We start from the raw sequence: 26,284 nt of genomic DNA, 5'->3' as shown, positions 1-26,284 counted from the left end.
AAAACACACATAATCATGATTGCATTTACCTGAGTATGTTTTTCCATCTATATCCTGAGAGCCTATTGATAAGCTAGACCAATGGTTGATATTGAGACAAATGTCTCATGATGTCCGGTTATGGTGACACAACACGTCAAACGATCCATTGCAGTCGCCTATTTCTAACAGGTTACTGGGGACCAATTCTAACTTACACACCCTATGGCTTCTTTGTAACATAATTAACCCTGCCCTCAGCAATATGTCCAGCTATTTCACAGAGGCATGTTGGTAACAGAGACTGGGTCACACAAACTAGTGATGGATATTATGAGCAACATCCCATGCTGTCACAATGACATGCAATCAAGAATGTCAAAAAGCATGACCACACGATCCATGTAGTCTCTTTCACTGTGGTCTTCTGTTCTAACCCAGAATCCACATGGGATGTTATTTATATATTTATTTTCCAATATTTAATCTGAATAATTTATTAAACCCTTGAATAAGCAGAAACTAAACATCACACAAAGAAGCAAAATTTATCCACAAACCCTTGCGCTATATCAGCTTCTACGCATCTGATAGATAGATAGCTAAGAAAATGGACCAAATGGTATTTTCAGATTGGCTTGTATACTAGTATCTTCTCCATGCAGTCAGCCTGGTTCAACATCTGCTTCCTCGTTGTGTCCGAGGTCACCACCAGATAGCCTACCTTGGTGATCCTCCAAGCCTCCTGTGTAATAAGTTCAACTCAGATATCAAGCCAGGAATTCATGTGGACATGAATCTCTCAACATACACCTGGTGTCACTACACTCTCATTAAAACCAGATCTTTGTGCTCTCTATGAATGCGAAGCGAGCACTAGGATTGTATTTGAATGTGACTGGTATCATTACAGGGTATGACTCGCGGGCCCTATATTATTGCGGTATCGGTAAATCTCGTAATCCACACTCATGTCGACTGTTTACTTATGCAAATCTAAGCACGATATTTCATCGCATGATCGAATACAGGACTCGTTGTGGTATGTCACGTATACACACTTTAACTGTTTCATGGTAGTTTCTTGAATGTATTTGAAGCGGAAATATCCCTGCCTCAAATCTAATTGATCAGAAAAGACCCATTTGTTTGGACGAAGCCCCCTGACCGAACGTAGGTCGTATGCATACCGATTGTGCATTATACAAATTAGGAAGTGAAGCCACATGATCCACATGTATCACGCCACAACATAGCCATACCTCGGTAATATAGAGCTGCCCGCCCTTGTGTCGCCAATGTCAGGTACTTTGTTTACCGAACTCGGTAAAGAAAATCAGCATCGATCATTCCTAATGGATGTGTCATAAAAGTTGAACAAGAACAAGGAACATTTTGCATATGACATATTTTATAAGTTTGTAAGCGTGCGCCGTTACGATCCATTATAATTTAACTACCGCGATAATATGGCATACAATGCTATAATTACACACTAAGCCCCGGAGGTGAAATAGGGACCAATATCACTTTCATGATTATTTCATTTTTGCAGTGACTTGCATTACATGACGGTGTGCCCGTTAACATTACTTGGTGATATTGGTATGATTTTGCTTAACGTTTCAGGAAAAGCTATTTTATCTGTGGTATATTTCTTAGTTGTAACATTTATGACATGTCGATCACCACACCTGCCACATAACCGCTGTTCCAACCTTTTACTTCTTGTTCTGCTGCAAACCACATCACATGCATTTTGGCACATAATTGTACAAATACGAATGCGTAGGACATCTTAGGATATTATAAAATGCTGTTTACAGTGTGTCCCGTGTATGTATATTGAAATGTGCCGATCTCTTGCGTTGTTACAAGAATTATCCTTGATTCGATCCAGGAACCTACGTTGCCATCAGATTTGATCGCTTATGAATCACCACTAGTCGAGATTTCGCAGTTACCTCCCTTGTATGTCATGAGGAAGGGACAGGTAGGCACAGGTGTGTACCTCGGCGGGGTTTGGTTATTTCAAGGCATCCAGGACATACAATTAAATCTCACACAGTGCCCATGAAGAACTACTATACCTGTTTATTCAGGACATAGGCAGTATCAAACTTATATAAGGTTTGTGTTTCTTAAATTTAGACTTGAAAACACACGAAACATTAAACGAAGAGCAACCGAAAGTAGGAATTGTTGGTCCCAAGGTTATAAAGAAATGTGAAATACATTGATGTAAATTTCTTTTATTGTTCTTGACGTTCACAGTTACCTCCCTTGTATTGTACTGTGAGGGTGTGTGTCTATTATCAGTAAAGCAATGCTTGGTTGTCGTTGACGGAGGTGAATTACAGGTCATAAATACAGGACCCTGTTGGTAGTTGTTTTAAAGTTAGCTTTCAATATGAAAACAAATGCGCATTTGAATCAATGACGACAGTTTACTGCCTCTTATACATGATTGAAGTTGACATCAAATCTCATCTCACATGATCACAATATATTCACATATTCAGTTTTGGTTGATCTATTCAAGGTAAATCCTTTATTGTGTGGAAACAACGAACTTATTCTTACAGCAGAGCGAGTAAGTATTTATGAAAACTATTATGAAGGAATATATTTTATTAAACAATAGTATAAACAAATACATAGACACATGCTCCTGAAACACCTTGTTTGACATGAAGTCAAGATGTAGAATTTTTTTTCCTGTAGCACCATGGAAGGGTCGATATGGTCAATTTTGTGTCAAGAAATCATGTGTAAACATCTCATTCGATATGTATATACAGAGGCGTTTCAGCACACAAGCTAATGATGGAGTGAGTGTGTTTGGTGTTATGCCGCTTTAAGCAGTATTTCAGTTATCATCGCGTCTCACCTTTATATGGAAGATTAGCCCGAAGTCGCACTCAAGAAATGTTATTGTCTCACCCAAAACACATGTAACTCCATTACAAAGACGGACCAACTTCAGCTGAAATTATTTCTTGGAAAAGTAAACAGTTATTTATGTTTTACAGATGGCGACGTCACGAGCTGATAAAGTAACAGAATTCCTCACCTGCGTAATCTGCCAGGAACTGTACACGGACCCCTGTACACTGAGATGTGATCACACATTCTGCAGGAAATGTGTCACTGCATTCATCCACACCAGACCAGACGCTGTACAGTCCAAGACGATCCCCTGTGCCTTCTGTCGACAAGATACCAAGGTCCCCCACCCCAGCCGGCCAGTGGAGGAGTGGGCTGGGCAGATCAAACCCAGCATCATTATACAGGGGCTGATTGACACACGCTGGTGCTGTCAATACAGGTATTGATAACATGTGCATTTTAATGGTATTTGATGTTTTTTGAATGCATAGTATACTTACACTATTGCAGGGAGACACTGTTCCAACGATAACAATTGACTAGAAAATACACATTTATCAATAAGACGAGTTCGTCAAAAGTATGTCTCTACTGTATCCAAGGCACAGTAAGTAAGGTGCACTATGTGTTTTAGCTACGATACTACTTATTAACATGTTCATTAATAACGTTGAATATGATGCGAACATAATGTATATTAATATATGTAACAGTTATTGTGACCAGGTGATCGATAATCAAAACAAAATGGCTAATTGTCTACAAATTTTACGAAATGTAATAAGGGCACAAACATTTGATATTCTTAGGGGTTGGCTTTAGGCGGGGATGTTATCGAAAAAAATATCTTCTCCCCGAATATTCTTATTAAACATAATTATGCTTCAGATTGTTGAAAAAATAAATTGGAAGTAATTATTTCTTAAAATATGTTAAGGCTCAAAGATATATATATAAAAAATTTTTTTTTGAAATATCAGGTTCTGTAGCTCGGGCTGAAAAACATCTAATCTCGATACAAAATCCCATATCAAATGGTCGGCTTCTTTTTAATTAGAACTATGAGCCTACATCAAAATAGTAAAAAGGGTAATTTTGTGGCAGCCTATGTCTGAATCATAATAATTTTAATCAAGCATTTTCTCATCCAATTTGTTTAGTTTTCGATCAAATCCTAGGCTCCCAAAATCCACCCCTATTTCCAACTCCCAAGAATATCAAATAACCCTGACAAGCCAACACTTTATCACCAAACCCATACCGGAAGCCCTGTTAATAACCTAACAATTGATGAGGGAATAACCTTTCCTGAATTTTCTATCTCGTAATTTATAAAAATAAATTTATGATATCTCCACTTACCATGTCCACTTACAGGTTCCGCTTCATGTTGCTCTGTGTGTGAGAAGTTAGGGGAGACAACTCCGGGAGCCTCATGGTGTTCTGAGTGAGAAGTGTTCCTCTGCGAGAGATGTGTCAAGATGCATTGTGCAAATCCTGCATCACATGGCCATGAAATCTGTGACCTTTCAGGGGAGGTCAAGGTGAAGAGGAGGCGTAAGGTCATATGCAGGGAACACAAGGATGAGGTTATAAAGCTTGTGTGTAAAGACTGCCACAAAGCTGTGTGTCAGACATGTTGTGTTATTTACCACAGGAAATGTGAGTCAGTCGTTACCATAGAGTCAATGATGCCAACAATGAAATTCCTCTTGAGAAAAAATGCTGAACAGTTGTCAAAGAAAATACATAGAAAACATACAATTGTTCAGAAAGCAATCAAGAAAATTAGCGTAATTGAGAAAAACAAAATAGCAGTAGAAAGTCACTTCAAATCTGCTGTTGAGAGAGCCATCGCAAACATCAAGCATAAAGAAAAACAACTGATGAATGAAGTAAAGGATATTACAGACGAACAAACTAAGAAACTTAAAGCAGATGTAAAACTTGAACAGATTGAGACGCAGATGTACAGACAACATTGTGAGTTCATTGACCAGGCCTTGGTATCGAACTGTGAGATGGACCTGTTTGACGCGTATCAGGCCTGGGAGTCGGGGGCTGTAGAGTTGGGGGATGTCAGGGACACAGACACAGAAGACACACGGAGAATAGATGACATCAGGTTTACACCTGACACTGACAACGTCCAGCACAACTTAGATGACCTACAGCTGGGGGAGATTGAGGTCACATACCAGGACCAGGGTACATGTCTACCGTCTCCAGTGCTGGTTGACACGATAGATGGGAGGATGGCGGATGATGAAGAGAAGCCTTATCTATGTGACGCCACAGTCCTGGTTGTAAATGGTATACATGCAGCTATAGTCACTGACAGCGAAAACAAGTGTGTGAAGTCTCTGTCCACAAGAACCAATTTGAAATGCCACAGTAGACTTCCCCTGGATGACTCTCCATGGGGTGTAACACAGTTGAAGGAGAACCAGGTGATGGTTGCTGTCCCTGACTCCAGTCAGACTGTAACTGTAGAAGTGACCCCTGACCTGGTGCTGCCCTCAACCATCACAACAAGCAAGGAGTACTTCAGTCTAGCTGTTCTGAGTCCTTCATCTCTAGCAGCAGGTACTTGGGACTGTGTTGATATCCTGGACATGGCGGGACACGTGCTGAGATCAGTCACTGCACACAACGAGACACTGTTTACCTACCCCGCCTATATGTGTGTCAACAACAAGAACAACATAATCGTGTCTGACTTGGAGAAGAAGTCTGTGACATGTGTGACGTCAGAGGGGGATGTTGTTTGGAGATACGCCCCTACCGGAGACACAGCACCCATCCCTTCTGGTATCACAACTACTTCAACAGGAGACATCCTGGTTGCTGGCAAGAACAATGTGGTACAGCTGACAGAGACAGGGGATCATGTCACAGATCATCAGCACATTGGCTATGATCCACGGGGGTTGTTTGTCGATAGACATGACACACTGTATGTGTGTGAGGAAAGTCAGATACACGAAATCAACTTCATGTAGTCACATCAACTATTTCATATATTCAATAATCAGTATTAAATGCACTATAACAACTCAAAAAGGTCTCTTCTGATTGGGATGGGAATAATCATAGAAAGGTGTATCCACAGACATTATTTCCACATCATTACACTTCACATTATGTGCTTAGCAACCTGTTTCTCTTCATTAAACCACCTCTGTGTTCTAGTAGGTAGGGCCTCTGACGGGAAAGCGAAGGGTCGGTGGTTTGATCCCGATGTGCTCAAGAGATACCACGATGTCACTCTACCCTATAGATATATTAGAAGATGGGATATGGTTTATTTGTAATAAACACATTGAAGTCAGTGCTTCAGTAGGGCTGGGATGGATAGCTCGGATACTCGGGCGGGTGGGTCCTAAGTAGAACCCGGGTTACCACGGGACTACATGGACCTGTGGTTAGTCACAGGATATATTGTTAACGACAATGACATTAACAGCACCATGGTTAAAAACAAACAAACTACAAATCGCAAATGTTCACATTTCTTTCTGACTATGCATACATTCCTTCTCACTTTTAGATGTTTGAGTAAAAATGAAGCCTCAGTCAACGTCAGTGTATGCATGACCAGATCGTTTTATACGTACATAGGTTTTTTTGCTTGGGCTCCAGTAAAACAATTCCCAATCGGATGTTTAATCGTCTACAGTCTTTTTGTGTTAATGACTAGATAAGAAGCCTTTGAATTTATTCCATGATTGTGAGTGCAAGTGATTCCGTTGCATTTGATTGGTTAACCTAAAGAAATTAGTCCACGCCCACAAGCGAACTACTTGCAAGACGTAGTAGGACTTTCAAGTGTCTGGCCTGTGATATGCATGGCCTCCAGTTCAAATAAAATTAATGAATGGAAACTTCAATAAATATATTTTTTGACAAATGACAAAAATTCCCGACAACAGTCTGTCGTCTGCTTATTTTTAATCCATAACTGGTTTACACAAGAGATATCTCTGCGTTAAAAATACATTACAATGCTTTGAGGAGCATTGTGATGTCATTAGTTACCATGACGTCACGACCAACTGACCTACTTAATGTCTCTGAGCTGGTTATCTGTACCTTTTTCACACTGGAGACACTACTTATTACTGTTCACAAGCTGAAAAGGTGCACGTTTTTCAGTTTACTTTCACGATGGTGGCATGTTCAAATCATAGAAGAATATTTCAACATATTTTCAAGAGCCATCTCTGAGTAAAACTGTCCATCACAGAATAATAACATGAATACCATAACTATAGCTATTACTGCCAGCAGTCCTATTAGATGCAGGTGTGGGTGGACATAGTGGAGTCAAAGAATTCAGCATTGGGATGCGAGGCGACTGAGATTACTTCAACTGCTATGGATGTATGTGTCTGATTGTAATGAATTAATCCGAAATTCAAGTGAATGCATAAAACAAACACTGGAATACAGCGAAAAGGCATCAACAGTATTGTTGCAGGTAATTGGCTAAGGGAGTTCCAGATAGCGTCTTTCGACAAGGGTAATTGTTCAATGACTTTTCTTTATTGCAGCAAATTTCAAAGTTTGTTGTTCAGAAACATTGGAACAATTGGAATGTTTTAAATACTGTGTGAGCCTAAATCAATGTGTCTCCTAAAAGTCTGAAATGGCACCAAGAAAAGAATGGCCAGGATCCCATTGCCCCCAGGAAGAAATCTAAGCTTGGAGTGCTACATAAGTATAGTTCTGTGGTATTACAGTATTACGGGCAATTCCAAAGCATCCATTTGATGCTTCCACCTGAAGCATTAGTAACCAAGGTGATATCTGATGCAATTTCCTTTTTAGATTTGTACCATATGTCCCAGTGTTTATTCGGGTGAACATTTGACTTGCCTCTGCATGTGTTTGTCACAGGTGACGGCGGTCAAGCAGAGTACACCCACCTTTCGCGAACACCTTTTTACAAAACCATTTGTTACAAAACAGGACATGTATGTTCGTTCTTGGTGTTTATATGCGTAGTCTTAATGCAGCTGTGAAAGAAGATATAAGTCTCATATCAAGAAGTGTGAAGAAAATATTGATGTTTGTTGACATTTAATCAAACTTTGTGTAAACCTATTCATACATAATTTATTATTATCACTACTAATGTCAAAGTTAAAGTCTTTACTGTTTTATTTCTTGTGAAAATGACTTTATGATACATGATACCTTGTGTGTGTGTGTGTGTGTGTGTGTGTGTGCGTGTGTGTGTGTGTGCGTGTGTTGGGTTTATAATATTCGTTGAAAGTGCATATTCCCTTCAAAGAAATGAGGCAAACTCAAAGAATGTAACTATCTACTTTGTATGCATAATAGGAGTCCAAAAGGCCTTCTTCATGTGCAGAAGCCGTTCCCGATACAAGTATATTTTTTCAGGGAAACCATACAATTTCCTCTGCCTAAAAGGACATAAAGGGAAATTTAGAATATTGGATCCAAACTGTACAAGATATACACGTATACTGCCTCAAACAGATACAATAGTAGATTCGTAATCTCAGTGCAAGAGTTGTGAGTTGATGGTTTCAATTCAGAATTAATCATACATGCATAATGATCTCAAACAACTACTTGTTTTAAACATATTCTATTCACAATACATTGTAGTAAAATGGATATGGTACAAGTTGTCCAGATTGGAACACCCTCTCCATAATATTTACAAAATCCAATTACAATATGTACAGTAGGCAGAAAGAAGGAAGCAGAATAGAATGTTATGACGTTTGTAAGTTATAACCGTTCTCGATATCTTCCGCTGCACGTCACTGTATATTCAGTCACGGGGTAACGGGAATATGTTGACTCCAGACCCATCGCAAACACACAAGGAACAATTCTTCACTTCACGCATACCCCGTAAATCGCCAACCTCAACTTGTGATGTGATCACATGACTGACAAACTGCCCCGCCTCCGTCAGTTGGATCACCTTGTCTCCAAGCAGGATAGAATGCCAGGACAGAAACCTGTCTCGTACAGGAACGTACTCCCGCAGGATATTCTCCTCTGACGTTACGCAGGTCAAAGACTTCTTCCAGTCTGACACCAGAATCTTGTCCTTGCCCTTCATGCTAAGACAGAAAGGGAAAATATAACAGGTCTTGCTTGCCATGTGTTGTGTTGATCTCAACACTTTTCCTGACATATTCCGGATATCCACCCTGCTCCGACAGCCCCCGCTATCAGTTGTGATGGATCTCAAACCGCGAGGATGGAGTATCTTTCGCTGCCCGTGGTCGTTCTCAGCATCACCAGGGTCAGGAGATACTGCTACTGTTACCATCTACCGGACGTCTGGAACCTCAGCCATCACCTGGTTCTCATTCAACTTTGTTATACACCTTGGATCGTTATTCAAGGGAGGTTTGCTGTGGCATGACTGGTTGTTCCTTGTATAAAAAGACTTCAGGGACTTGTAACGAAACGTTAATCCGTAACGGCTGTTTTTGGTATAGCATCTATGACAAAAACAATGACATCAGATAGACCAGCCTCCTTGACGTCAAGCTTTACCCTGCCATCAACGACGTCACACAACATTGAGGACAAGGCCATTTTGACGTCTTGGTATGCACGTTATATACTGGTGGTGTCAGCGATAATGGTTATCAACTCCAAAGGTAACGCCGAGCCCATATCGTGTTGTCTTGGGTTTTCCAGATAACACCTTCCTGAAAAATATGTAAAACTTTGTTATAAACTTGTTATAAACTTGTTTCGTTAGTTAGATACGTTTTGAAACAATTCGTTGTAAGATCAATGGTATCTGACAGACATTCATGTAGTAATCTCTATATCCACAAATTATATCTTTTTTTTTCATCCGTCAACTTGTTAAAAATGCCTATCAAACAGTTTTGTGAATTGATTTCGCCTGGCAAAAAAGTGCCATTTGCCAATATGGACGAACATTATCTATTCTAGAAACTGACTGACTGGATTAGTTTTTCAGAAAAATCCACTATCCCACCTCAAACAAAATTGATTGTTCCGAACATGTATGTTCCCTACATGGTCTGCCAATTACCACTAGACTGTCCCATCGACCTTTGCAATCTGGGCTATTAAAATTGTACATTATTTAAGAAATATTGTTTATCATACAATAGAATACTGCAGGGAGAATAAACCATGAGGGGCGCAGCAGAGCCGTTTATTTCTTAAATGAGATATCCATTGATGGAACCATTTCTCAAATGTCATTATATGTGTCTGAAATATAGGGTACACAATATTACAACATTAAAATTCAGAACATGTATTTAAAGAGACTTCTTTGTATTGATATATTTGCCCCTAATAAGGCAGTACTAGGACCAACTGGACGTGATTGTATGCAGCGTTTAGTCAATGGAGCGTTGTAATTGTAATAGATAGTGGAGGATGGATTGTAATCGGTTCCGCATCAATTTTACTTCATGCTCAAACGTTCAGACAATAATGGCCAACAAACTTGGGTATCAGAGTTTAAGGATTTACTATTTGTATGATTGTATTTACCTTCGATATAGATTTCACGATATATTGGTAATGAGAATGTTTGTGTGTGGAATTTAAAGCAAAGACAGGATGATATGTTTACGCAGTCTGGTCATGATTCAAAATCAACATCTTAATTTCTATCCAGGTATGCTGATTTAAAATCACATTTACACCCAGGAATGTACATATCACATCTGTAGGTTTAGAATGTCTTTGCACAATCTAAACATACATGTATACTTATTTAGAAGAGGCTCTGTTGTTCAATTAGCTGATCGTGTAGTGCGACAGCTGTCAAGGAACACACTGTTTGTAGTGAAATTGAGCAAAAGAACCATTTACTATTTAGATCATTACAGATGTAAACGGGATATTGTTATCAATTTACAGCCAAAGCAACTTTGCACGATTTTCAATGGTGAAAAGATATACATTTAACATTCAGAAGAAGTTAGTCTATGAATGCTTCATTCACTAATCACAAAGAATGTGTAGAGTGCTTGTCTTAATCCCTGATAACGCTGGACTGAGCTGACACGGAAGTGATTTATCTGTCACGTGATATCGTTTCCTCACCTACATGGATGCAGTAGAACATGTATTACCTGTATGATATTTACGACACAAAGTGCATAATGACCCCGTCTCTGCATAATGTATGCTGATTTGATATAAATAAGCCTGATGTGAAGGGTTATGAATGTGCAGTGTTATATAGCGTGGAAATAAATAGTGAATATTTGTATTTTCAAGTGACCTGACATAGTTGATGTTTCAACAATGAGAAACACGTTATGACAATAAAAGACAAACGTATTGTTTGTCATGTAATTTCTTAGTTATCTCAAACACAATGTGAATGAGGCAGATTGAAAACCGTTCAGCCATAAAGTGTTAATTCACTGGAGTGAGATATCGGTTTTATATTTTCAGAGAAATACGAAATTTCATCACTTAATACATACAAACCTCTTTGTTAACACATTGGTCAGCGCACTTGTTATTAGTATACATAATACATATCTGCCGGTTGGTGTGTCTATTGTCCGCAGGCCTGTCGTCAATTTGATTGACATGATATCAGCAAGCATACACGGTAATGAGATGCCGGTGATATGATGAGGTAAATGCCGCAATCATTAATATTCCAACTACATATCATAGGGTTTAGGTGCCTCAATGTGTTTAAACCTGACATTTGTTATGGTTTCTTTAGACTCTAAACATTATAGAAATTGAAACCAACAACAAACGTCAGCTACAAACTAGAAGTATGACAGATCACAAAAGACGAAATACATTAAGCCCCTCAAAAGATCGACTCTTGACATGTCTGCCCTTTCGTACTCAAACAGACGAGGAAATCTTAACTGTATGTGTGCAGTGCAGTTGATTCTGTTATGCGATTTTGGTCATACTTTGTCTGTTATTGACAGTTATTTTCATACGTCTCGTACAAGGCTGAACCCAGTGATACGGGTGACTGCACATATGCTTGAGTAGACTCGCCTGGCCGGGTAACGCAACCAATATCAGGACGTTAGCGTGTGTATGAAGTATAATCTCCAGAGACGCGACATGCAACCGAGACGGGACACATCTGCGCGCATTGAGAATGTGTTTTGAATAGGAAATGCTGATAAACATGTACCTGTGCCATTGATCGAGACGGGGTGATTGCTCTGTCTAAGTTATTCTTCCAGGTTGGTCAAGTTATTTCTGGTATACATGGATCCTTGATACAACAGGATATTGATCATGTATGAAGACAGTGATGTGTAATTTATGTACAGTTTCATATTAACATAGCTATGGTATGGCTATTTTGTTTTAAGGATGACTGGTGATTCGGTTAGACGTCACCCTACTCATACTCTTCAATACCCCAAGACCATTTGCTATACACAATGGTATAGTGTTCACTTGACATGTGCAGTGTGATTGTAAAAGATGCGTTGTGAAAAAATGTGTCTTCAAGCTTTGGTATTTTGACACCATGATATTGTGATATTGTTGTATGTTTCAGACAAAATCTCTCTTTCGGCGTTGATTTGGACTTGTTACACAGCGGGTGATGGTACGTTTGGTCACTATTTCTTTACCTAACACATTGAGGCTGTAATGTGGCTAATAATTATCTTTTAAATATTTTCACGGATATAATAGATGTAAATAATAATATCCAATGCTCTTCCATCATTTGACTTGTTCCAAATGTTCTCGTGTATTTCAAGTGAACAACTGACGTGCCTTTGCATGTGTTTGTGACGGGTGCCACCGGTGGGGCAGGATACGCTCACCTTTTTACGAGCACATGGTGTCATCACTATTTGATAGTGATTACTAAACACATGATCATCATATAGTGGAATTGTAAACGAATCTGCTTTCAGGATAGATTTCTTGTTAATATGGAAACGGTTTTGTCGCTGTAGTATAATTGATATGTACTGTGAACTTAGTAGGTCATGAAAACATGAGACAAGGAAGGATGTCAGAACATTTACGAAAACAACATACCGTATTCGACGCTAGAATAAGCGCCCACATTTGCTAATATATTGAATAGCTAGTGAACAATCCTTATTTGCACCCCTTCCGATTGATCAATGTTCACAAGACTTATCTATTCGTGTATAATACGCACCCGTGTGTTATATGCACCCTTAATTATGGGTAATTAAATTATTGAAAAAAATCTGTCGTGTATAATCCGCACAGACTATTCTTTTGTATCATTTCATGCTGTTAGCATAAACCACGAAATTTACGATTTTTCAAGTGTTTTTTGTTCTCACGAAAATTATATTCTAATAAGGGCCCCCTATTTCTAATTTGGAGAGCGCCCTGGGCGCTTAGTACGTCGAATACGGTAAAACATCTTTCTTTCATCAGTTGCGTTGTGTGGGTCATGTGTTGGGGTCAGCATGTTTCAGTTACCTGGAGTCATGGGACTTTATACATGTTAACGAACCAAGCCATATTGCAACTGTATCCCTGTATCTTCAGTCATCGAAGGGGCGGTCGGGTAGCCTAGTGGTTAAAGCGTTCGCTCGTCACGCCGAAGACCCGGGTTCGATTCCCGACATGGGTACAATGTGTGAAGCCCATTTCTGATGTCCCCCCGCCGTGATATTGCTGGAATATTGCTAAAAGCGGCGTAAAACCAAACTCACTCACTCAGTCATCGAATCTGGATGGGACTGGTTCTGTATGTTATGGTGAGTGAATGGCACTCATCTCTACAGACATGGCAACCTTCCATGCCATGATGTAGAACATGGTCTCCATGTTGATTCCGGGGTAGAATTGGTTCTCAGGATACTTCGATTTTCGTACGAATCGACATGGATCGAAACCTGTCGTTCATCGGGGCTCATGCTTTAAATTCAAGGTTTGTTTGGTCCAGACTTGAATATTGACAGTCTGCCATGACCGTCACCTGAGAAACGTGGTCCCACCGACTGACCGACCCACCCACCCAACGATCCACCCTCCCTTCTACCGACCCACACACACTTCCAGCGAGCCACCCACCGACCCTTCAAACGACCCTTCCACCGTCCCACCCACCTTCCCACCCACCGAGGGAGAGGTTGGAGTGAGCTATGTTTACATTTTCACTGTGAAGGGCAAGTCGTCAGCTATGGGTTGGATGAGAGTCACGCCACCCTGCCAGTCTTGACTTGGTGGGAGTCGATAGGCAAATATCCCGATTATGTCATCTCCTGTGAGACGCATCAGAGATGTCTCGTGTCCAGGAACAAGACACGACTGCAGCATCAGGAAGCCATGGTGAGTAACCATGACAACATATACACGGTAAATGTTTGCGATAATTTTGGATGTGACGGCTACTGAGTGACGCTTCCATTGCAATTTACCTGCTCTATGTGTTACTGAAATTGTGTCACCGTCATATTAAGCTTTACCAGTACAAACGGTCGATCATGTCAACTATGTGTGTAGGCATGTTTGCGAAAGAAACTACCCAAAAGTATCTACCTACATGGAGCGTCATGATTTCAGTGTTCTTACAACCGACCATTATCGCGATATATTATGTAGGTTATAGGGGATTAGACTGACATGAACTTTAGAGAAAAGTCTCGCTTCAGTAAGTTTGCCGATGCCTGTCACATAATAGTTTTATTTCATTCGTGTTCACCGCAACATTAAAAACTTCGTCAAAACAGCCTCTTCTTTCAAAGCGAAAAACGCACGACAACCTTGGCGTCAAATGGCCACACTACGCACACTCGTCCGTGACGCCTTCAGAACATAGACAGTCAGAAGTTGTACCTTTTGCCAGAGGGACTATCAATCTTCCATTTATATTTTCAGATGTACATATTTTACGGCTCATTCTTTCTGTCGAGTGGTCTTCCTTCCCCAAGGAAGGATGGCGATATTTGGGCATTGATCCACGAAGAGTCGCCCATGAACAAAGATTGGCTGTTTTCATTCAGGAGCACTATAGAGCTGTTCAACTACACATCGACTTTCAAGAGGGGTTCTGACTACCCGCTCACCACCCACTGGCTGACAAACAAAGAGACACTGCTCAGTAAAGAATATTTATTCCCCACAGACAGAAAGAACGTGATGAGGACAGATGGTGGCCTAGCTCCAATTATATTTGTCCACAGCGACTGCAACACACCATCCAACAGGGAGCAGTACGTCACGACGTTGCAGAACTATGTCGATGTAGATTCCTACGGCCCTTGTCTCCACAACAAGGACTTGAAGACACAGAAGAGTGAGTCTACCTGAACCATATGCAGTCAAACATACACACACACACAGACACACAGACAGACATACACGAATACAGACACACACACAGACATACAGACAGACATACACGAATACAGACACACACATATACACACTGATACAGTCAAACATACACACACAGACATACAGACAGACATACACGAATACAGACACACACACATACAGACACACACACATACAGACAGACATACACGAATACAGACACACACATACAGACACACACACAGACATACAGACAGACATACACGAATACAGACACACAGACACAGACACACACATATACACTGATAAAGTCACAAATACAGACACTCACATACACAATCATACACATTCATACACATACACACATAAAGATACACACACAGACATACACGCATAAAGACACACGCACATACATGCAGACATGCACACACACATACACAGGGAATATGCCCATTTAACGAATATTATCAACCCAACACACATACACACACACATACACACACACATAAACACACACACACACACACATACACACACACACGCACACGCACACGCACACACGCACGAACATCCACACACACACACACACACGCGCGCGCGCGCGCACACACACACATGCACACAAACACACACACACATATACACACACACGCGCACACATTATGTATCCCGAGCCTGTTTTCACTTAGTCATATATGTATTTTGGAGGCAAATGGAACCCATCGTTTAGGCCATGGCATACATGTAACTGGGCTCGTTATCATTTCAACACAATGTTAATTTGTTATCATAATATATAGCATGGTCAGTACAGCTCATAATCTTCTACCACATTTCCGACCTACATGCACTCACTGTTATCAAAATGTAGACTGGGCAAGTCTATCTATTTTGTTAGAAAGATACAGTGTGGAATGAACAGCACTTTGCAACTATTAAACTGTAACCATTCTTTTTCTGTTGCATATAGATTCAAGAAACTCGACGGTATAGCAGGATACATGAAGCCAGACTTTTTGAGACTTGTCGCCCGCTACAAGTTTGCCATAGCTTTTGAGAACGCCATCTGTGACGACTACATCACAGAGAAGTTGTGGCGCCCTCTACAGGTGGGAACTGTCCCTATTGTGCTCGGCTCGCCGACAATCAGGGTGAGATGACTTTTGTGTGTGGACACATTTCGGTGAGAGTATATGTTCTTTTACTTGGACCACGAGACAAAAAGATGGCCGAGATGTCTTGTTTGTGTGGTGGCATTTTCGTTAGGGTATATAAGTATATATTTTCTTAGGCTGTACCCAAGACACACAAAGTCGTAAGTCGTAGATGTAAAGGCATAATCATAATTACATTTTCTAAACAACTTCGATACAATAAACGACTACGATAGGGCAGAGGGTAAGCTTTGGTCTTAAGTATAGTTATCGTCTCGTGTAACGGATGAATGGAAACGTTTTGCAGTAAGCTATTCAACTTAGCGTTAGACAAGACTAACGGAGTAGCTGGTCATCCATGTACAGGTGGAGGGTTCGACAGCGAAGAAAGATTTTTCCTGAACCATTGTTATCATCATGATTATTTTTCAACCACAATCTAAGAATCACGGGTTCTACGTTTGACGCATGTATGCCTAAATGTTCATTTAACCTTCGAGGACACATCCAGACACAATAATACAGTAACTTAATATATGATTTGAAACTGTGAACCCCCATTGTGATCTGTTTCTATTATCTGAAGAGCTGAATGAGAAAAACTAAAGAAGAAAGATAAACTAACGAATAAAGAATGAATGTTAAAGTGCGACTGTGCCGATAAATCATTTCTGTTTTATGGTCATGTTATAAATGTGTATGGTCATGTTATAAATGTGTACTGTGGCATTAAAGGCGTGAAAGGACTTTGAGAATATATTTGTCATGAATTGAAAAAACATGTAGTCGACTAGAATGTTAGCTCTCAGCCTCGGAAAGAATAGTAATTATTATACATCTTTTTTTCTGATTGTAGTTTTTTCTATTCAAATAAATGCAATTTAAAATCAGCTCTACTTAAAACGTACTTTCAGGACTTTTTACCATCCACCAAATCAGCGATTCTGGTCGAAGACTTTGACACTATTCAAGACTTGGCTGCGTTCATCAAGCAGCTTGATCGGAACGACGAACAGTATGAGTCATACCTCCAATTCAAACACACGGACATTTCAAATCCAAGGCTGAAGTCAGAACTCGTGCGGGTATCACCAGGGGAGTATGCAGGTGGACGTTTTGGGAAGGCTGCTTCAGGATATGAGTGTTTCCTCTGTGACAAACTTCACAACGCGCTTAATGCAACTAAAGCCGGGAAGCCTGTCGCGAAAGCACAGGCAAATCTGAACCATTTTGGATGTCCTTTACCTGCACAGAAATTTGACGAAAACGGCCAAATCGTCCCCGACCATCGCCGAAAGCATGAGTTGGCATTCTACCATATGAACGCGCAGGTGTTCCGCCAGTTCTATGACAGGGCTGAGAACATCACGTCTCACGATCTGTACACAGCCACAAAACAACGATTGAGAAAGGTGCAGGCGAAACAGGAAGACTTGTAAAGCAGGTTTTACTAGGATAAAAAGTAACTGATGGAGTTTACTTAAATCTGTATTTTAAAACCCAAAACCCGCCTGCATCCATTAACCAATATATTGTATCTGACGTGATAGATGTTTATTACTTATCCCTTACTTACTATTGCAAACTTTATCCCACGAGGAGTGCGAGTGATCAGCTAAATATGGGCAGACATTCATTTTCTGAGTTGTTTGAAAATAAATATGCTTCAGATTTTAGTTGCGATTGTTATTAATTCCAAACCATGTTTACATGTTTATCTAAAGGTGAAATCTCATGCTTGCTTGTTCACCTAAAAGTGGGATCTCATGCTTACAAGTTCATCTCATGTTTACATGTTCACCTAAAAGTGGGATCTCATGTTTACATGTTCATCTAAAAAGTGGGATCTCATGTTTACATGTTCATCTAAAAGTGGGATCTCATGCCTACATGTTCATCTAAAAGTAGGATCTCATGTTTACATGTTCATCTAAAAGTGGGATCTCATGTTTACATGTTCATCTAAAAGTGGGATCTCATGCTTACATGTTCATCTAAAAGTAGGATCTCATGTTTACATGTTCATCTAAAAGTGGGATCTCATGCCTACATGTTCATCTAAAAGTAGGATCTCATGTTGACATGTTCATCTATAAGTGGGATCTCATGTTTACATGTTCATCTAAAAGTAGGATCTCATGTTTACATGTTCATCTAAAAGACGGATCTCATGCCTACATGTTCATCTAAAAGTGGGATCTCATGTTTACATGTTCATCTAAAAGTAGGATCTCATGTTTACATGTTCATCTAAAAGTAGGATCTCATGTTTACATGTTCATCTAAAAGTGGGATCTCATGCTTACAAGTTCATCTAAAAGTGGAACCTGATGCCTACAAGTTCATCTCATGTTTACATGTTCATCTAAAAGTTGGATCTCATGTTTACATGTTCATCTAAAAGTGGAACCTCATGCCTACATGTTCATCTAAAAGTGGAATCTCATGTTTACATGTTCATCTTAAAGTGGGATCTCATGTTTACATGTTCATCTAAAAGTGGGATCTCATGCTTACAAGTTCATCTAAAAGTGGAACCTCATGCCTACAAGTTCATCTCATGTTTACATGTTCATCTAAAAGTGGGATCTCATGTTTACATGTTCATCTAAAAGTGGGATCTCATGCCTACAAGTTCATCTCATGTTTACATGTTCATCTAAAAGTGGGATCTCATGTTTACATGTTCATCTTAAAGTGGGATCTCATGCTTACATGTTCATCTAAAAGTGGAACCTCATGCCTACAAGTTCATCTCATGTTTACATGTTCATCTAAAAGTGGGATCTCATGTTGACATGTTCATCTAAAAGTGGGATCTCATGTTTACATGTTCATCTAAAAGTGGGATCTCATGCTTACATGTTCATCTAAAAGTGGGATCTCATGTTTACATGTTCATCTAAAAGTGGGATCTCATGCCTACAAGTTCATCTCATGTTTACATGTTCATCTAAAAGTAGGATCTCATGTTTAAATGTTCATCTAAAAGTGGGATCTCATGCTTACATGTTCATCTAAAAGTGGAACCTCATGCCTACAAGTTCATCTCATGTTTACATGTTCATCTAAAAGTGGGATCTCATGTTGACATGTTCATCTAAAAGTGGGATCTCATGTTTACATGTTCATCTAAAAGTGGGATCTCATGCTTACATGTTCATGTAAAAGTAGGATCTCATGTTGACATGTTCATCTAAAAGTGGGATCTCATGTTTACATGTTCATCTAAAAGTGGGATCTCATGCCTACATGTTCATCTAAAGTTGGGATATCATGCTTACAAGTTCATCTAAAAATGGGATCTCATGCTGACGTGTTTACCTAAAGGTTGGATCTCATGCCTACATATTCATCTAGATGAGTCATCGCATGGTTACATATTGATCTAAATGTGGGATCTCATGGTTACATATTCATCTGAAAGTGGGATCTCATTCTTATTCTCACGAGGGTATTGGACATTTTGTGCAGTTAATGTCGAGGGATCGGGTGGTCAGGCTAGTTGCTTGATGCATATAATCGTATCCCAATGACGTGGGTCGATGCTCATTATGTCAATAACTGGATTGTCTGGTACAGACTCGATTGTTTACAGGCCGACGTCATATAGTTGGAATATTGCTGAATGAAGCGAATGCAGGGATAATTAAGACAAATGTTTGAATGCTTTTACAATCCTTATTTGGTTGATATAAGAATTCATGTTGCCAACTAAAACAAACAATAAAGCTAGCTTCTCAGCTGTTTCGTTTCATGTTTCTTCCAGTCTCACACATATATAAATGAGTGTTCAGTAGTTTTTATGTAGGGTCATAGGAGATATTGAAATAGGATATCATTATTCAACACATACAGCATAAATCCACAGTTATATTTGTCAACAAGTTTTGAAACACAGCTGTCCATCGAAGGGTGACCCTTCAGCATGACAATGCAACTGAACATCTGTTTTGATCAATGAGATGTCAATAGTAACGTCCCCATTGGGTTACATTCTTCACTCACAGACTCAAGTGTAAATTTGTATTTGTAAACGCAGCCTACCGTGAGATAAATACTCATTCAGCCAGCATATACCTACTCATGGAGATGACACTATCTCAATATATATATGGAAAGGAACACCGTCCTGTAGAAGTAAATAGGGATATTCCTTCATCGCACAGATCCTAACTCGATCAGGGCCATGTATCATTACATCAATAAATCATGAAGGAAAAGGAAAATACGTAAATGCATACGTTAAATCTCGTGTATTGAAATCAGTAAATGCTATCAGAGGTTAAACATTAGTCACCATACGTACTAAGGGAAACAAGTAAGAGATGACCTGTAGGGTATCGCACGTGCTACATATGCAGGTTTTGTGTTCAAGTAAAACGAAACGAGATATTATTCAGCATGCAGTCAACATATCTGATACTAACATTACACTCCGTGACCTCAATTAGTGATCTGATGCTTCTGACCACAACAGTTTATATATGACTTTTAACAAATATTTTTTGTAACATATGGAGGCCCCATGAATCCTGCTGGTGTAAGAGTGGTGTAACACCTACATGTTTCTCGGGCTTAAGATGTTTACATGACGGTGTGTTGATTTGCCCGTTCAGATTACTTTGAAATACTGGTAAGATTGTTATTTACGTTTCAGGAAAGTTATTGTATCTGTGGTATATTTCTTAATTGTAACATCTATGACATGTCGATCGCCACACCTGCCATATAGCTGCTTGTCCAACTTTTTACTTCTTGTACTGCTATAAACGACATTACATGTATACATGTTCGCACATAATTGTACAAATACGAATGTGTAAAACATCTTAGCATATTACATAAATACTGTTTAGAGTGTGTACTCTGTGTATATTGAAATGTGCCGATCTCTTTCGACGTTATAAGAATCATCCTTGATTCGATCCAGGAACCTACGTCGTCATCAGATTTGATCGCTTTTGAATCACCACTAGTCGAGATTTCGCAGTTACCTCCCTTGTATGTCATGCGAAAGGGAAGGCACAGGTAGGCACAGGTGTGAACCGAGGTGGGATTTGGTTATTTCAAGGCATCCAGGACATACAATTAAATCTCACACAGTGCACATGAAGAACTAGTATACTTGTTTATTCAGGACTTCGACAGCATCAAACTTATATAAGGTATGCGTTTCTTAAGTTTAAACTTAAAAACACACGAAACATTAAAGGAAGAGAAACCGAAAGTAGGAATTGTTGGCCCCAAAAATAAAAAAAATGTAAAGTATATTGATTTAAATTTCTTTTATTGTTATGGGTTTTACAAATGTTTGACATTCAGGTTAACAAAGTCATTCGTCGACGTGTAAAAATGACGCAATAAAGATATGTTGACTTGGTCCTTAATACTAACGTTCACAGTTGCCTCCCTTGTATTGTGACTGTGAGGGGGCGTGTCTATTACCAGTAAATCAAGGCTTGATTGGTGTTGACGGAGGTGGATTACAGGTCATCAATACAAGACCCTATGGGTAGTTGTTTTAAAGTTAGCATTTCAATGACGACAGTTTATTGCCACATCTACATTAGTGAAGTTGACATTAAATCTCATCTCACATGATCACTATACGTTCATATATTCAGTTTCGGTTCATCTATTCTAGGTAAATCTTTTATTGTGTGGAAACAACGATCGAGCTTGTTCTTATGACAGAACTCATAAAAAAACTATAATGTAGGAACATATTTTATTGAAACAATAGTATAAACAAATACGTTCTGAAACACCTTGTTTGACATGATGTCACGCTGTGTAGCATCTGTTATTCCTGTAGCACTATGGATTGGTCGATATGGTTACTTTTGTGACAAGAAATAATATGTAAATTGCTCATTCGACATGGGTTTACAGAGGCGTTTCAGCATACTTAGTGGTGCACACAAGTTACTGACGGGGTGATTGTGTTTGGTGTTATGCCGCGTTATGCAGTATTTCAGTTATATCATCGCGTGTCAGCTTGATATGGAAGGTAAGCCCGAAGTGGCACTCAAGAAATGTTATTGTCCCAAACAAAACATATGTAACGCCATTACAAAGACGGAACATTTTCAACTGAAATTATTTCTTGGAAAAGTGAACAGTTATTTATGTTTTACAGATGGCGACGTCGCGGGCTGAGAAAGTGACGGAATTCCTCACCTGTGTGATCTGCCAGGAACTGTACACAGACCCCTGTACACTGAGGTGTGATCACACATTCTGCAGAAAATGTGTCACTAAATACATCCAAACCAGACCAGATGCTGCACAGTCCAAGACGATCCCCTGTGCCTTCTGTCGACAAGATACCAAGGTCCCCCATCCCAGACGGCCTGTTGAGGAGTGGGCGGGGCAGATCAAACCCAGCATCATTATACAGGGGTTGATTGACACACAAGCTGACGTTGTCAAAACAGGTATTGGTTTATTACATTATGTATTACACATTATTTCACAAACTGATATCTAGTAATAAGAAACATGTTTGTAATAAAGGCATGTTAAAGGGTACTCGATATGTGTTTAAACATACAGTATAATTACAGTATTGCTGTTAACAGTATGTTCAATTATACCAATTAACTCCACTTAACGACTCCAGAAAATATACATTTGTTACAAACATGACTTATCTGTACTCAGGGCATAGAAATATTTACAATATATTTTGACGTCGGGACAATGTGCACTGGCAATGCTAATTGACCTGCTGATTGATTCGGTTTACATGATGCTAATATATTCATATCATCTATAAAGCCCTTGAAAATATTATTATCTGAAAACATCAACAAATGGCAGTTTATGAAAAGGGTATTTGTAATGATAGAATGTTTCAGGTTGATAATAGTGAGTGAGTGAGTGAGTGAGTGAGTGAGTATGTATTTTTGCCGCCTTCAGCAATGTTCAAGCGATATCACTGCAGGAGACACAAGAAATGGGCTTCACACATTTTATTCATTTGGGGAATCAAACCTGGCTAACACTTAAACCTCTTGCCTTCCCCATCGCCCCTGATAATCGTGATGAAAACTGTACACTTTTAGAGCAATTATACCTGTTGAACTACATGTACATAACTGGGTGAATGAGTTCAGTTTCACGCCACTGCCAATCAAGCCAATATGGGGCTTCACATATTAAACACATGGGCGTGACGAGCCAACACTTGAACTCCAAGCCTACACCCGTCGCTCTATTCGTGCATTGAAAATAGGTGAGGGGAAGGGGGGGGGGATTTTACCTTGTCATGATATGTCAAATAACTATAGACATGTCCACTTGCAGGTTCCGCTTCATGTTGCTCAGTGTGTGAGAAGTTAGGGGAGACAATTCCGGGAGCCTCATGGTGTTCTGAGTGTCAAGTGTCCCTCTGCGAGAGATGTGTCAAGATGCATGTTGCAAATCCAGCATCACATGACCATGAGATCTGTGACCTTTCAGGGGAGGTCAAGGTGAAAAGGAGACGCAAGGTCGTTTGCAGGGAACACAAGGATGAGGTTATAAAGCTTGTATGTAAAGACTGCCACAAAGCTGTGTGTCAGACATGTTGTGTTGTATACCATAGGAAATGTGAGTCTGTCGTTACCATTCAGTCAATGTTGCCAAACCTGAAATACCATTTAAGAAAGCATGCTAAACAGTTATCAAAGAAAATACATAGAAAAGAAACAATTGTTAAGAACACAGACGAGAAAATTAGCGGAATTGCGAAAAACAAAATAGCAGTAGAAAATCATATTAAATCTGATGTTGAGAGAGCCATAGCCAACATCAAGCAGAAAGGAAAACAACTGATGAATGAAGTCAGGGATATGACAGACAAACAAACTAAGCAACTTAAAGCCGATGTTAAACTTGAAGAGATTGAGATGCAGATGTACAGACAACATTGTGAGTTCATTGACCAGGGCTTGGAATCGGACTGTGAGATGGACCTGTATGGCGCGTATCAGGCCTGGGAATCGGGGTCTGTAGAGTTGGGGGACGTCAGGGACACAGACACAGCAGACACACGGAGAATAGATGAAATCAGGTTCACACCTGACACTGACAACGTCCAGCACATCCTAGATGACCTACAGCTGGGGAAGATTGACGTCACATACCAGGATCAGGGCACATGTCTGCCGTCTCAAGTGCGAGTTGACGTGATAGATGGGAGGATGGCGGGTGATAAGGGTGAGCCTGTATTTCGTGACGTCACAGTTCTGGTTGTTGATGGTATACAGACAGTTGTAGTCACTGACTTCAATAACAAGTGTGTGAAATCCTTCTACACCAGAAACAACTTGACATGCCACAGTAAACTTCCCCTGGATGGCTCTCCCCATGGTGTAACACGGTTGAAGGAGAACCAGGTGATGGTTGCTGTCCCTGACTCCAGTCAGATTGTAACAGTAGAAGTGACCCCTGACCTGGTGCTGCTCTCTATCATCACAACAAGCAAGAGGTACGTCAGTCTTGCTGTTTTGAGTCCTTCATCTCTAGCAGCAGGTACCTTTTACTGTTTTGATATCCTGGACATGGCGGGACACGTGCTGAGGTCAGTTACTACACACAACAATGAGACACTGTTTGCCTACCCCGCCTATATGTGTGTCAACAACAAGGGCAACATACTCGTGTCTGACTTGGAGACTAGGTCTGTGACATGTGTGACGTCAGAGGGGGATGTTGTGTGGAGATACGCCCCTACCGGAGACAGAGCACTCATTCCTTATGGTATTACAACTACTCCAACAGGAGACATCCTGGTTGCAGGCACCAGTGAGGTTACAAGGCTGACAGAGACAGGGGATTATGTCACAGATCATCAGGTCAGTGGCTGTGATCCATGGGGATTGTATGTCGATAGACATGACACACTGTATGTTTGTGGTGGACGTCGGATACAGGAAGTCAACTTCATGTAGTCACATCAACAATTGCATGATTTCAATCATCACTATTACTGGTGTTAAATTCACTATAACAACTCAAAATAGACTCTTCCGATTGGGGTGTGAATGATCATACAAAGGTGTATCAACAGACATTATTTCCACATCATTACACATCACATTATGTGTTTAGCAACCTGGTTCTCTTTATTAAATCGCCTCCACGAAATATATTCGCCCCCAGAATAAAGTCTCCCCCCGGCGAATTTATACCGGTACAGTTCCGCCCCTCTCGAAATAAACTCTCCCCCACCCTACGAAATAAAATCTCCCCCCAGAATATTTCCGCCCCCGGTCGTTTTATAAATACTTGCCATGCAGTTCAATAGTTGATGTTATTTTGGGTTAGGTAATGTTGTAATCTATTTTTAGCCATTGATTCCATTACTTTGCATAAGTTTGAAGTTGAGATATTGGTCGATGTGAGTTAGCTTGATTAGCTGGTTTATTAGGTTTAGGGATTGGTATGACTAGGGCCTGTTTCCAGGGAGTAGGATATAGTTTTAGGGTGTTTTTTTTAATTATTTGTTAAGAAGTTAGGTCTAATCCTGGGGCTGTGCCCTTTTTCCTGTTTTGGATTACGTAGAGGAGCTCCTCCATTTTGTAGGGTTGGTTTATTTCTAGATTGTTATTGTTTGGTTCTTTTGTAGGTTTGTTTTTTGTTTTAAGTTTATCTTGGAATTTTTGTCTGAAGTTGGTGTTACTGCTAACGGCCGAAAAGTGGTTGGCGAGATTATTTGCTTTTTTGGCGGGGTTGGTTGAGTTGTTAATGTTAGGGTTTTTTTATGTCGTTTTAAGCCTCTAATGACGTGGATTTTGCGCCAGACCGTTCTGGCATCTGTACGGTTATTTATACCTTCGCAGAATTTTTTCCAGTCTCTACTTTTGTCTAGTTGGACTAGTTTTTGAACCTGGTGGTTTAGTTCGTGGGCTATGTTTAGATGTTTGTAGTCGCGTTTTGCTTTATTGAAGGCTGATTTACGTTTTCGTCTAGTCTGT

General features: G+C 39.9%; 2 protein-coding genes and 1 long non-coding RNA gene across 3 annotated transcripts; all 3 read left to right on the top strand.

The window, feature by feature from the left end:
* Window positions 1-1,967: 1,967 nt before the first annotated feature.
* On the top strand, window positions 1,968-5,870 carry LOC125378102 (E3 ubiquitin-protein ligase TRIM71-like). Its single transcript, XM_048392960.1, has 3 exons — window positions 1,968-2,109; window positions 3,012-3,307; window positions 4,246-5,870. The coding sequence occupies exon 3, from the start codon at window positions 4,350-4,352 to the stop codon at window positions 5,868-5,870; it is 1,521 nt and encodes a 506-aa protein (XP_048248917.1). The 5' UTR covers window positions 1,968-2,109; window positions 3,012-3,307; window positions 4,246-4,349.
* An 8,803-nt stretch (window positions 5,871-14,673) lies between these two features.
* LOC124151210 lies at window positions 14,674-17,363 on the top strand. Its single transcript, XR_007219984.1, has 3 exons — window positions 14,674-15,145; window positions 16,136-16,316; window positions 17,234-17,363. It is a non-coding gene; the product is annotated as an uncharacterized LOC124151210 (long non-coding RNA).
* A 3,985-nt stretch (window positions 17,364-21,348) lies between these two features.
* LOC124151208 lies at window positions 21,349-25,442 on the top strand. Its single transcript, XM_048392626.1, has 3 exons — window positions 21,349-21,487; window positions 22,462-22,759; window positions 23,631-25,442. Exons 2-3 carry the CDS (start codon window positions 22,462-22,464, stop codon window positions 25,256-25,258), a joined length of 1,926 nt encoding a protein of 641 aa, XP_048248583.1. The 5' UTR covers window positions 21,349-21,487; the 3' UTR covers window positions 25,259-25,442.
* The last annotated feature ends 842 nt before the right edge of the window (window positions 25,443-26,284 follow it).

The sequence above is a fragment of the Haliotis rufescens genome, unplaced genomic scaffold (assembly GCF_023055435.1).
Source record: "Haliotis rufescens isolate VD_foot unplaced genomic scaffold, xgHalRufe1.0.p SCAF_11, whole genome shotgun sequence".
Lineage (NCBI taxonomy): Eukaryota > Metazoa > Mollusca > Gastropoda > Lepetellida > Haliotidae > Haliotis > Haliotis rufescens.
This window is presented reverse-complemented; position numbering and strand designations above follow the sequence as displayed.